Source organism: Notamacropus eugenii, chromosome 7, assembly GCF_028372415.1.
Source record: "Notamacropus eugenii isolate mMacEug1 chromosome 7, mMacEug1.pri_v2, whole genome shotgun sequence".
Taxonomy (NCBI): domain Eukaryota; kingdom Metazoa; phylum Chordata; class Mammalia; order Diprotodontia; family Macropodidae; genus Notamacropus; species Notamacropus eugenii.
The window spans coordinates 28,846,629-28,858,896 of NC_092878.1; the positions used below are offsets into that span (position 1 = coordinate 28,846,629).

At 38.3% G+C, this 12,268-nt stretch overlaps 1 protein-coding gene across 2 annotated transcripts in view; it reads right to left on the reverse strand.

The window, feature by feature from the left end:
• ZNF106 (zinc finger protein 106) overlaps window positions 1-12,268 on the reverse strand; it is a 79,443-nt gene that overhangs the window by 49,909 nt on the left and 17,266 nt on the right. The window contains exons 4-5 of one of the 2 annotated variants that reach the window (XM_072622758.1): window positions 8,949-9,149; window positions 3,704-5,896 (exon numbers count right to left, since the gene is read on the reverse strand). In XM_072622758.1, the coding sequence (XP_072478859.1) occupies window positions 3,704-5,896; window positions 8,949-9,149 (2,394 nt within the window). The remainder of the gene's footprint in view (window positions 1-3,703; window positions 5,897-8,948; window positions 9,150-12,268) is intronic. The other variant, XM_072622759.1, reaches the window with a different exon arrangement.

The window sequence follows — 12,268 nt, forward strand, 5'->3', positions numbered from 1 at the left end:
TACAATGTCAATGACCTGAACTATTTAAGACCTGGCTACTTCCACACATCTTTTACTGGATCAAATTTGCATGTATTCATTAAATATTTCTGAAATGTCCATTAAGTCCAGTATAGTGTGGGGTAGAGACCACAGCATAGATCAGGATCATACCACCTATGGGGTGGAGCACCAAAAACTTGCAGACCCCCCCAGAACTAGCTTTGAAAAAAGCCACACAAAAAAAGCCTGAAGAGTATCTCCCTACCCGAAGGTGAGCAGACCCCTACTTGTAATATAAAGTTCAAAGTCAAGAAATAGGCTAGAAAAATGAACAAACAACAATAAAAAAGAATTTGACTATAAAAAAGTACCATGGTAACAGGGAAGACAACCAAGACATAAACTCAGAAAAAGACAAAAAGGTGGAAACAGCTGCACACAAAGCAAAAAAGAAAAATGCTAATTGGACCCAAGCCCAATAAGAATTCCTGGAAGAGTTAAAGACAGTGAGGAAAAATTGGAAAAAGACATGAGAATGATGAAAGAAAATTATGAAAAGATAATTAGCAGCTTGGTAAAAGAGGCATTAAAAAAATGCTAAAGAAAATAACATCTTAAAAAACATGATTGACCCAAATGGTAAAAGAGACACAAAAATTCACTGAAGAAAAGTACTATTTAAAAAATAGACTGGACCAAATGGAAAAGGAGGTACAAAAATTCATTGAAAAGAACTCCTTAAAAACTGGAATTGGGTAAGTAAAAGCTAATGGTTTCGTGAAACACCAAGAAACAAAGTCAAAAGAAGAAAATATGAAATATTAGAAAAACTGACCTGGAAAAATAGATTAAGGAGAGATTAATTTAAGATGTACTGAACTACCTAAAAGCCATGATCAAAGAAAGAGCCTAGATATCACATTTTAAGAAATTATCAAGGATGGAAAAAATAGAAATTCAAAGAATCTACCAATCCCCTCCAAAAAAAAAATGCCAAAATAAAAACTCTCAGGAATATTACAGTCAAATTCCAGAGTTCCCAGGTCAAAGGGAAAATGCTTCAAGCAGCCAGAAAGAAATAATTCAAACATGGTAGAGCCACAGTCAGGATCACACAAGATTTAGTGGTTTCCACATTAAAGGAATGCAAGGCTTGGACTATATTATGAAAGGTAAAGGAGTTAGAATTACAAAACTCAGAAGAATTCTTCAGAGGAGAAAGACAGACATTTAATAAAACAGGATTTTCAAGCATTCCTGATGAAAAGACCAGAGCTAAAGAGAAAATATGATATTCAAACACAAGACTCAAGAGAAGCATAAAAAGATAAAAATAAAAGAGTAATCATCAGAAGCTTAATAAAGTTAAACTGCTTACATTCCTATATGGGAAGATGATTCATGTAACTCCCAAGAATTTTATTATTAAAAGGGCAATTAAATGGAGTTTACATAGACAGAGAGAATGGGTATAAGTCTATCATGCTGGAATGACCTCAAAAAAATAATACAGTGAAGGGATGAGAAAGAGGGATGCACTGGGAAGGTAGAACAGAGAAAATTTTATCACATAAAAGTATCACACAAGGCATTTTATGAAAAAGACTTTTCCAGTAGAAGTGAAAACTGGGAAGGGGACCAAGGTGTTTTTGAACCTCAGTCTCATTGAAAACTGTTCAAAGATGCAAGAACACATATGTATATATACACATATACAAACATATAAACACACACACATATATACATATATATACACACATACACACACACTCAGGTGTGTACAGAAATGTAACTTACACAATAATAGGGAAATAGGAGAGGAGTAACAGAAAGAGGGGATGATGGAGGGCAGATGAAGAAAGGCAGTATTAGAAGCAAAATACGAGACTTTGGGGGTGGGATTAAATAAAAAGAGAAGAAAAAAACAGAAGAAAATGGAAAAGAATGAAATACAAAGTTAAAAATCACAACTGAATGTGAATGGAATATACTCACCTATAAAACAGAAGCAGATTAACTAAACTAGAAATTTAATCAGATAGCAAAATTCAACAATATGACAAAACGTACTTGAAACAGAAAGCTACACACAGAGTTAAAATAAAGGGCTGAAGCAGAATCTAATGAGCTTCAGATAAACTAAAAAAGGGAAGGGTACCGATCATCATCTCAGATAAAAGAAAAGCAAAAATAGATCTAATTAAAAGGGACAATGAGAGAAACTACATTTTGCTAAAAGGTACCATAAATAATGAATATAAAAAAATTTTAAATCAAGTTTCTCTGATAAAGACCTCATTTCTAAAATATATCCTGATTACTGAAATGAGTCAAATTTATAAAAATAAGAACCATTCCTCAATTGATAAGTTGTCAAAGGATACAAACAGGCAGGTTTCAAAAGAAGAAATCAAAACTATCTATGGTCACATGAAAAAATGCTCTAAATCACTGATTAGAAAAAGACAAATTAATAAAACAATTAATTTAACTGATAAAACAAATTAATAAAAAAATAAAAAATAATAAAACTCTCATACTTTTCAGAAATGCCAAATGCTAGAGGGGATGAGAGAAAAACAGGTGTGTGTAGATAGATAGATAGATAGACAGACAGACACAGATATATGAAATAACTGGTCCCACCATTCTGGAGAACAATTAACAACTAGGTACAAAGTGCTATAAAATTGTGCATACCTTTTGATCCAGCAATACCACAACTAAGTCTGTAACCTAAAAAGATCAAAGAAAAAGGAAAGACTTCTATGTACAAAAATTTTATAGAAGCTCTTTTTGTGGTGGCAAAGAATTGTGTGTGTGTGTTCATCCTTCATTGCCTAAGAAGACCATGCCATCAGAGAAATGACATGACTTGCACTTGACTTTGTTTTGAGAGAGGGAGGACTGTGCAGGTCACCAGCCTCACTTCTCCTCCAGAGCCATCTGAATCCAGTGACCAGATATTCATCAGGATGACTGGAGATGACCCAGGATGAGGCAATTGGGGTTAAGTGACTTGCCCAAGGTCACACAGGTAGTGAGTGTCAAGTGTCTGAGGTGAGATTTGAACTCAGGTCCTCCTGATTCCTGCACTGGTGCTCTATCCACTGCACCACCACCTAGCTGCCCCCGGCAAAGAATTAGAAACAGAAGGGATGCTGATCAATTGAGGAACAGCTGAACAAGTTGTGGTATATGATTGTGATGGAATACTATTGCACTGTGGGAAATGGCAAGCGGTTTCAGAAAAAACCAAGAAAATATGAACCAATGCAAAGTGAAGTAAGAAGAACCAGGAGATCATTATGCACAGTAACACAGTATTATAATGATGATCAACTGCAAAAGACTTGGCTGCTCTGATCAATACAATGATCCAAGACAATTTCAAAGGACTCACGTTGAAAAAAGGCTACCCATTTCCAGAGAAAGAAGTGATGAACTCTGAGTGCAAATCAAAGTTTTAACTTTCACACTTTCTTTGTTTTTCTTGCTTTTTGGGGGGGAGGGGGTAATATGGCTAATACTGAAATGTTTTGCATGATTTCACATGTATAACTGATATGGTACTTGTCTTCTTAATGGGTGAATGAAGGAAGAGTATGGAAGAGAGAAAATTTGGAATTCAGAATTTAAAAAGAAAAGAATGCTAAAAAGTTAATTTAAAAAAATACTTTACAAAACATTTTTTCAAAAACCAAAGAAAAAGGGCACTCACCTGGGTAAACCTTTGCCCAGTTCCTGCTTCTTCTTGGTTACCTGCTGAATGACCTGCTCCCAGTTGACATTTCTTCGAGAAGCATTCAGAATCTGTCGCAGGGTTGGTTTGAGCCCTGACTCCTTCTCTGTCTCGTTCTTTCGATGCCCACTAACATTCCGAATACGGCGTGCATTATTGAGATTGGGCTCAGGAAGATGAGCCCCAGGTTTGCTCTTCAAACTGATGTGCCGAGTTAGATCTCGTTGGAGAGAGGCAGGAAAACCAAGTTTACTTAGTTCAGGCAGGAGAGAGCCTGAAGGCTGACCTGCACCTCCTTTTTGGAGGTCAACATCCAAATTATTGCTCTCAAAGCTTTCTGTTTCAAAAGGCAAACTTGACTTAGGATCTTCAACCTGGATGTCTTCTAGTGATGTTTTCAAGTCTAGCAGTAAGCCAGATTGAGGACTAGCTGTATCTGCTACAGAATCCATTTGAAATTCTGATTCTTTTTGGTGAGCTGTGGGGCCATCTGGATTAATGGAGCATTTTCCAGTTGTTTTCATAATTCTGTCATCACTCTCTTTCTCAGTAGCAGCATGTTCACATTCTAAAGTGCCACAAGGTGAATCTTTGGGAAGTGCAGGACTATCTTCAACTTTTGTATTGTGTTTTTCAAGGTGCAATAATTCTCCATCACCTCCAGCTTCTGGAGCATGTTCCTGAAGCTCAGTGTTCAAAGAGTCTTTCACAGACTCTTCTCCACTCTTATTCTCCGATGCACAACTCCTGGTACTTTTGGCACTGCTCAGTATTGGATTTTGCAGGGACTGACTACATTTTAGCACCTCCTTGGCTTTTCGCAAGACTTCACTTAAATTGTCAACAGCCTCCTTCTGAGTGCCATCAAGCACAGTTTTATTTCCTTTTGAGACACGAGAACATGAACTGCGCAGTTTAGATACATAAGAGGAAGTCTGGTTCTCTTCCAAGCTAAGTGTGTTTGAGTGATTCTGACATTCTCCAGGAGTTGAAGACAAAGGTTTTGGGTTTTTCAAAAGGTTCTTTGAATCTTGTTTTTGAGACAATGATCTAGTGTTTGGGCTTGGAAGGAGTGGAGTCTTTAGTGACGGCATTTTATGTGAGCTGTTCTCTTGTTCAGGTATTACTCTAGATGTGCAAGTAGTCACTGCCTCACTGGAAACATTGTGATCAGAAGCAACCTCGTGATCGAAGGATCCTGACTGGGTTTCCTTTTGTGTTTTCAGCTTTGTGGAATTATCTGTACTATTAATCTTGGGATCTTTCCCACATGCAGTTATTAGGTGAAAAAGAAAAGGAGGTTCATCTACCACCTCTGACTTTTTAGTAGTAACCTCTTTCAACCCTGGCTGTGGCTCTACAATTTTCTGGGATGGGTAAGGAGTCCAGCGATGAATTTTATCCTTTGATACGTTGCCACTCTTCCCACTTATTTTAGAAGCTGTAATGTCTGCTTGCTTAGAGGTTTGGCTTTCAGGCTGCTCAGAACTGCTGAAGTCAAGTAAGCCCTCTGAAGGAAGCTTATCACTTGTAAAATCCAATAGGTAATCACTATTACCTTCCGTGAGACCTCTATTCTCTTGTCTTTGCCAAATATATCTCTCTTGATTATACTTATTTAGTTTATTAGCTTTCTTGTTCCACAGCATTGTCATGTCATCAATTTGGCAATTAGAATTCCTGCTTCTTCCAGGTTGAAATATGTCTCCAGGGCCACTATAATTCCAATTATTTGTACCACGTGCCTTGGATTGCCAGTTTCCACTACCGTTGTTCATGTGCCAAAAACCACCTGCTCCTTCAGAATGCCAGTTAGAATTCCTTCCTGTTCCACCATGATGCCAATCTACTGTTCCATTATTTGGATGCCAGCCACCTCCAGAATTATTGTGGTTGTGATACCAATTTGAAGATCCTCCTGGACCACCCTTGTGCCACCCAGAACGTCCTCTTGGTCCACCACCATTCCTCAAGGAATGTGGAAAGTTATTTTTCCGACCACCATTAAAGCCATCCTTTTCCCACTTCCAATCCCGCTGAAGTGGTGCACGATGGTGCCAGGATAGCTGATCATAAGTGTCTCTCTCTTGATAAGCTCCTCGGTCTTCTCTTCGCCACTGCCGTCTGTCATCAGAGTTTATTTCTTGGCCAGTAACAGACGCTTCCTCTTGTCTAGAAGACAAACAGTTTTTCCTTGGTGATTTAAAAACATATTTCTTGTTTCCTCTCAGTCCTAGCTAAAAGTTCAATCACTCTAAGCCATTTTAAATGGTGAGATTTTACTGCACTAAAGAACTATTATGTTTAAATGTACTCATACAAACCAAAAAAATTTAACGCACGAAAAAGATAATCTAGCAAAAGGCTAAGACATTAGGATTACTTGTTATGAAGAAAGCTTAGAGTTCCATAAAAGCATGTGAAGTATAAAGATGAATTTCTTACTTCTACAGAAAGAGGACAAAAAAAGGCTTAATAAGAAAAACTTGACTAAGATGTGTCTGCCACTGCAACTGATGTCACTGGAGTATTTTAAGAATACTAAGCTTAATAAAAATACTCACTTGATGACTCACATACAGTTTTGCTTACATACACTAAATAAAGACTAGAATTCTGAAGGTCCCATCACTAGGTTTACAGAATACATCTGGCTTGAGAAGCTTCAGTGGCTCCCTACTGCCTCTGGGATAGAACAAAGTCCTCTTAAGATTCTGGCTCCAGGATGTTATTATATTTTTATTTTATCTAAATCACTTTCATCCTATCCAGTGTTTCCTGACCTCAGCACTCCATGTCTCACTTCTGTGACTTTGCATGAGCCTTCCTGCTTGGCTGGAGTGCACTCCTCATCACTCTGCCTCAAAGTAAACCATAGCAAGGCAGCTAGGTGGCACAGTGAATGAGTAGAGCACCAGCCCTGGAGTCAGGAGGACCTGAGTTCAAATCCAGCCCTAGATACTTTACTAAACTTAAGAGCTGTGCAGCCTTCGGCAAGTCACTTAATCCCAATTGCCTTGCCTTCCCCCTCCCCCCCAAAACAGTAGACCATAGCTTCCTCCAAGGCCACCTTCAACCTGAAAGCTTTTCCTGAGCCTCTAAATGGTACTGCTCTTTCCTTTCTACAACAGTCAATTAAGCACCTTGAGGACAATCTTTCATTTTGTCTTTGTATCATCAGCACTTAGTTCAGAACCTTGTACACAGAGGGAATATCAGATGGTTGTTTTCTAGCACTTCACTACCATCAACAAACGCTTATTAAGTCTCTACTATGAAATGAACATCATGGCAAGGGCTCGGCACATAAATAGGTACTTGGGTTACTATTCTTCCCTTGCAGGGCTTACAAGCAGGACCTAGAAATAGCTAATACTGAACAGAAAAACAATAAATACCAGGAGTTCAAATAAGGGAACAAGTCTTAGATGTTACAGCACAAGCTACAGTATATTGAACAATTAGGACAGAACGATCCAAATTAACACTGCTGAACTCCAGGAATGTTATAGCAAATAAAATATCATAGGAACATATGTTAAAATAATTTACTAACAACATACTCCTTACCCCAAATCAAAGCAATAATTGCTTGGTTAGGTTTCTTTTTAATGACGTTCCTAAGGCCCTGCCTCAAATCAACACAAGTCTTATCAGAAAGAATGTACCACGCTGGAAAAGGCACTCATGAGTATCTGGAATCAAAAGGCCTGCGTTCTATTATCCAGCTGTGTGACCACAGGCAATCAGGGGCAGACACAGTAACCACAGAGCCAGAATTATACAGGAAATACCTAACGAGCCACAAGGACGTTGGAAGGATCAAAGGAAATAATGGAGTAAAAACATTTTTTTTAAAAGATGAAAAGTGTTTAAAAAATGTAAGTTACTGTTATTTGGACTCCACTTCATTGGCATTCAAGCTCCTAAATCCAACCGCAATTTTTAAAGTATTAACAGATGATATGGAATCAAGTTTTCTAACTAAGATGACCCAAACCACCCAGTGGCAGTTATAGTATCCAGACTAAACCATGTTTTCTTTAAGTATTAAGTAAATTGCTATCTTTTTTTCCTCGGTAGTTTCTATCAATGCCAAATCTAATAAATCAATAATTAGTGGGGTCAGAGTTTTCTGTTCCAGGAATATTTAGGAAAGCTCTTACTCAATACTCCCAAATTAGAAATCTTTTCCCAGTATGAGCTGACCACTCTCAGCAGTTCAACTACAACAATACCTTAGAAAAAACTAAAACAAGTAGGAACATTTGTGGATAGAAAGAGCAAATGACTGCACCAACAAACTGCTTCAGAGACACCCGTCCACAGATACAAGTAGTACAGCACCTAGCATACTGAAGAGTTCTTATCTTCTCCTTAAGTGTTATGTATTAAAACAGATAACCAGATAATAGAAAATTACTATAACAAAAAAAAGAAATATGAACTTCAACTCCAAGGCAGGAAGGGTGTGAGCTGTTGCTATGCAGAACTTAACAGGAATGTCATCTGAAGGACTAAGCAACTGAGCTATGTAAGAACTCATGCTGCTAGAGACATTTTAAGACAGCCTCCCTCCCTCTCCTGTTATAAATACTTATGACATATAAAATAGGTCTATTTTAACATATTACTCTAATGAAATTCTACTTTTCTTCTGACTACAGACCAGGAAACACCCTAACTTTTAATATAATAAATCTCTGGACAAAGCATAAAAGAGAAAGAAGACACTCAGTTGCCGTATTTTCATTACATATGAAGCCATCCACTGCTTTGGTTCTCTACCCAAGGTTTTAAATAAAAATAACTTAGCTATTCGTAACTTTTATAAAATGAGTAGAAGTATTTTTATTGCCAAAGCTGTTGTATTTTATCCTCAAGAATTATCCTCAGTCCCGCTTGCCCTATTATAAGCAGCCTACTAATTGTAACAAGTCCGACTCCTTTAAAAATAAGCAACATTAACAACATTTGTAATACTCAATGGTCAACATAGAAAATGTAACTGACAACAAATCAGGTTTAGTTTTTAAGCCAATTAGTTCTGCAATTCAAAATTTCAAAAAAGAATTCCAAGTAATGCCCAACTGCATCTACGAATACAACACAACCACCCTAAATTAAAACCAGAAGCCAATGCTTTAACATGAATGCTGCAGAGCTGAAAAGTATGGAAGAGCTACCTCAGAGAGGATTTTTAAAATTCAGAGACAATACTGACCGGCTTTGTTCATTCCTTTGTTTTATGAGCTGAACGAGCTCCTTGTCAAAGTATTCTTCTTCCACTTCTTCTTCTTTTCCATCTTCTTCTCTTTCCTGGGCATCAACATTATCCTTGTGTAACTGGCTGGAAATGTGTTTTGCATAAGCTGACAAGCCTACTACTGTCACCCGGCACACGCGGCATTCATGGTTACTGTCCCTAGGACAAGAAGGAGATAAGGGACATTCAATTCTTCCCACAGGCATTGCAGGCACACCAGATTGTATGTGATTTCCTCTGAAAGCACTAAGAAACTTGAAACAGTGAAAAATGATTTAACTTTAACGCCCCTTTCACCACCTTGAAAATGTTTGTAATTTTAAAAAAACCAATTTATGACTTTTTTCCAACAATCAAGAGGTAATACGCTTGAAAATAATGAAGTACAAAAGGAAAAAATCTTCTTGAATTGTTGTACTCAAAATCATGTCAGAGGAAACATGGTGAAAGGGGAGGCAGGGCAGGGGGCTCAGAGCAAACAGGAGCTGCTCTGAAGCACACCCATGATGCCAGCTGCACTCAGAGAGCCTGGCGATAGCTGCTACATTTAACCTCTGGCTCAAAAGCATTCCTCCAGTGAAAGCAGAGGGGAGGGGAAAAGAGTGGGTGGCTAGAGCCAATCTCAATAGGGTAACCTAAACTGGAACAGCTGGGACCTTGCCTGGAATCCAAGGATTCTGGGTCCCATAGCAAATGATGGGAGGAGCCTGAAGTTTACTGAGCTTTATTTGGGGTGGATAATACATGTGGTCTGCATTCTGCTTAGGAAGGGGTTATCTTAAAGGGTGGAAAAAAGCATTTCAGCTACAGGAAGTCAACAGCTGTGCTAGGCAAATGGTCTTTCTCAAATTTCAGAGAATGCTATAGTTAAATGACAATTAAAACTAGGTTTCAATTTTGGAAAGAACTTGGATAGAATGTTCTTATGCTTTAACATGACTTTTTTTTAAAAAAGGACAAATAGAAACCAAACAGAGAAAAGGGTCACAGCAGTAACAATAAATAATCACAAAATGGCTACTCCATCAAGCCACCTAACTTCAAATGTGTAACCAGCTCAAGTCCCGGCTCTGAGACACTTGGATGAGGTTTTACTGATAACTGTTTCTGGCACCTGGAATCACTGTCTTTGTTCAATTACAACTCAAGCTAGTTTATGATTGTCATCTGTGAGAAATACCTGGATACTTCAACCACAGATTATCAATATTTACAGTACTTCAATATCCATCCCAAAAGAAAATCTCTTTTCTACAATCTCTCCCTATACTCTCAGTTCTGGGGAATGTCCTGCCTGAGTGGTGTCCAACTCAAACAGGACACTAAACAGTACATAAGGACCTCTCCAAGCTGCACAGTGACTTGGAAAACCACATAGCAATGTGCTATTGTAGTTTTATTTACTTTGTGAAATATTTTCCAATTATATTTTAATCCGCTTGGGGAGGGCTCTATGCCAGCTGTTCATTTTCTCGCATACCCTCCCTCTTTCCATTTCCTCCTCTTGAATTCTTTTTCAACTCTTCACCCTTGATCTCTTTTTTCCATCCTCTTTTGATGTTCTTGATCTCTCTCTGGAAGACTAGGCATTTCTAGTCTCCCTCTCCAATGATGGCTGCTTCCTGCTTTATGTCCCCTGACATAGTGGCTAGGAAGTGTTGGCACACACTCTGCTTCCCACAGATACTCCAGATCCATTCTTTGTCATAAGCAAGGATTTTTCAGAGTTCATTCTATTATCATTCAATCTAAATCCTAGATGCAACGATCTACTAGACCCCAAAGTGACTCTCCATCCTTTTTCCTGAGTGGAAACTGTGTCAAGACAGGAATCTGCTTTCCTCTGCTCACATCCTTTCAGCCTACAGGCCATGTTGACCCTAGAGGTGACTAGTGCAAATGTACTGTTTTGGAAGAGATTATCTTAAAGGAAAAAAAGCTCAACTTAAACCTTGATTACCCTGCACTGTCCTACCACTATTCATACCCCACCACTCCTCAATTCTATATAACCTCCTTCTCCAAGCACACTTCCAATATGGGCAGAGGAAGTCATATCATCATATTCACTGGTCTATTGCAAATTCATATTATCTCACCTCATCTAGGTCCTCACTGAAGAAAAAGCAAAACAACAATTCTTTCTCACTTGGTTTGTCTTCTCAGACACTTACTACCTGTGTGATGCTGGGGAAGTCACTTAACCTTGTTTGTCTCATTTTCCTCATTTGTAAAATGAGCTGCTCCACTCCACTATCTCTGCCAAGAAAATTCCAAAGAGGCGCACAGAGTCAGACATAACTGAAAAAAACAACTCAAAAAATAGTTACAATAAGATGGTAAAAGGCTAAGATGGGACCCTGTCGCTTTAACAGAATGGAAGAAATGGAGAGTTTAGGAATGTTTGGTCAGTGTGAGAAGGTCTGTCAACATCACTACTAAGGTCCCTGAGAATGATAGGGAATAAGGTACAGAGAAAGACTGAACAAGTTAAGAATTAAATCACTAAGAAAACTGAGTAAATAACCTGGAGATAGGTAGATGAGAATAATAAAGATGTGGGAAAGAGGTATAATGAGAATATATGGATTTTGATGAAAGAAAGGCTATTCAGCAGTAATGATAAATAATTCGGAAGTGGTAATTGGAACAAAGTGTATATTAACCCAGTTGGATCCATAAGTGCATGTGTTTGGAAAGGAAAGAAAGGGATAAAGGAATGGTAGAAGTAGACTCCAAAGGAAAGGCTAGAAAAGGAGGTAATTTTTTTTTAGAAAATACAAGTCAGACCACAGCACTCTACTACTCAATAAACTCCAATGGCTCTAAGATAAAATATGAACTCTTCTGTTTGGTATTTAAAGCCCTTTACAACTTGACTCCATTATACATTATACATTATTATAGCCATTCTACATTATTCTCCTCCACAAACCCTACAGTGCAGCCAAACTGGTCTTGCCTCCCACATCCCCACATCTCCTATCTCCATTCCTTTACATGGGGTACGCTCCTTGCTCACCTCTGCCTCTTAGAATCCCTAGCTGCTTTCAAAGCTCAGCTCAAGGACAACCTTCTCTATGAGGTCTTTCCTGTTTCCCCGGTTGCTTGTACCTTCCCTGCAATATTAACTCGTACATACTTTGTATACACATTCACATGTACAGGTCTCTGCTGACAGGGTGCAAGCTCCTCAAAGACAAGAACCATATCACTGTAATCCAGCACAGTGCCTAGCATACATTAGGTACATGATAAATGTTGGTTGACTGATTAAC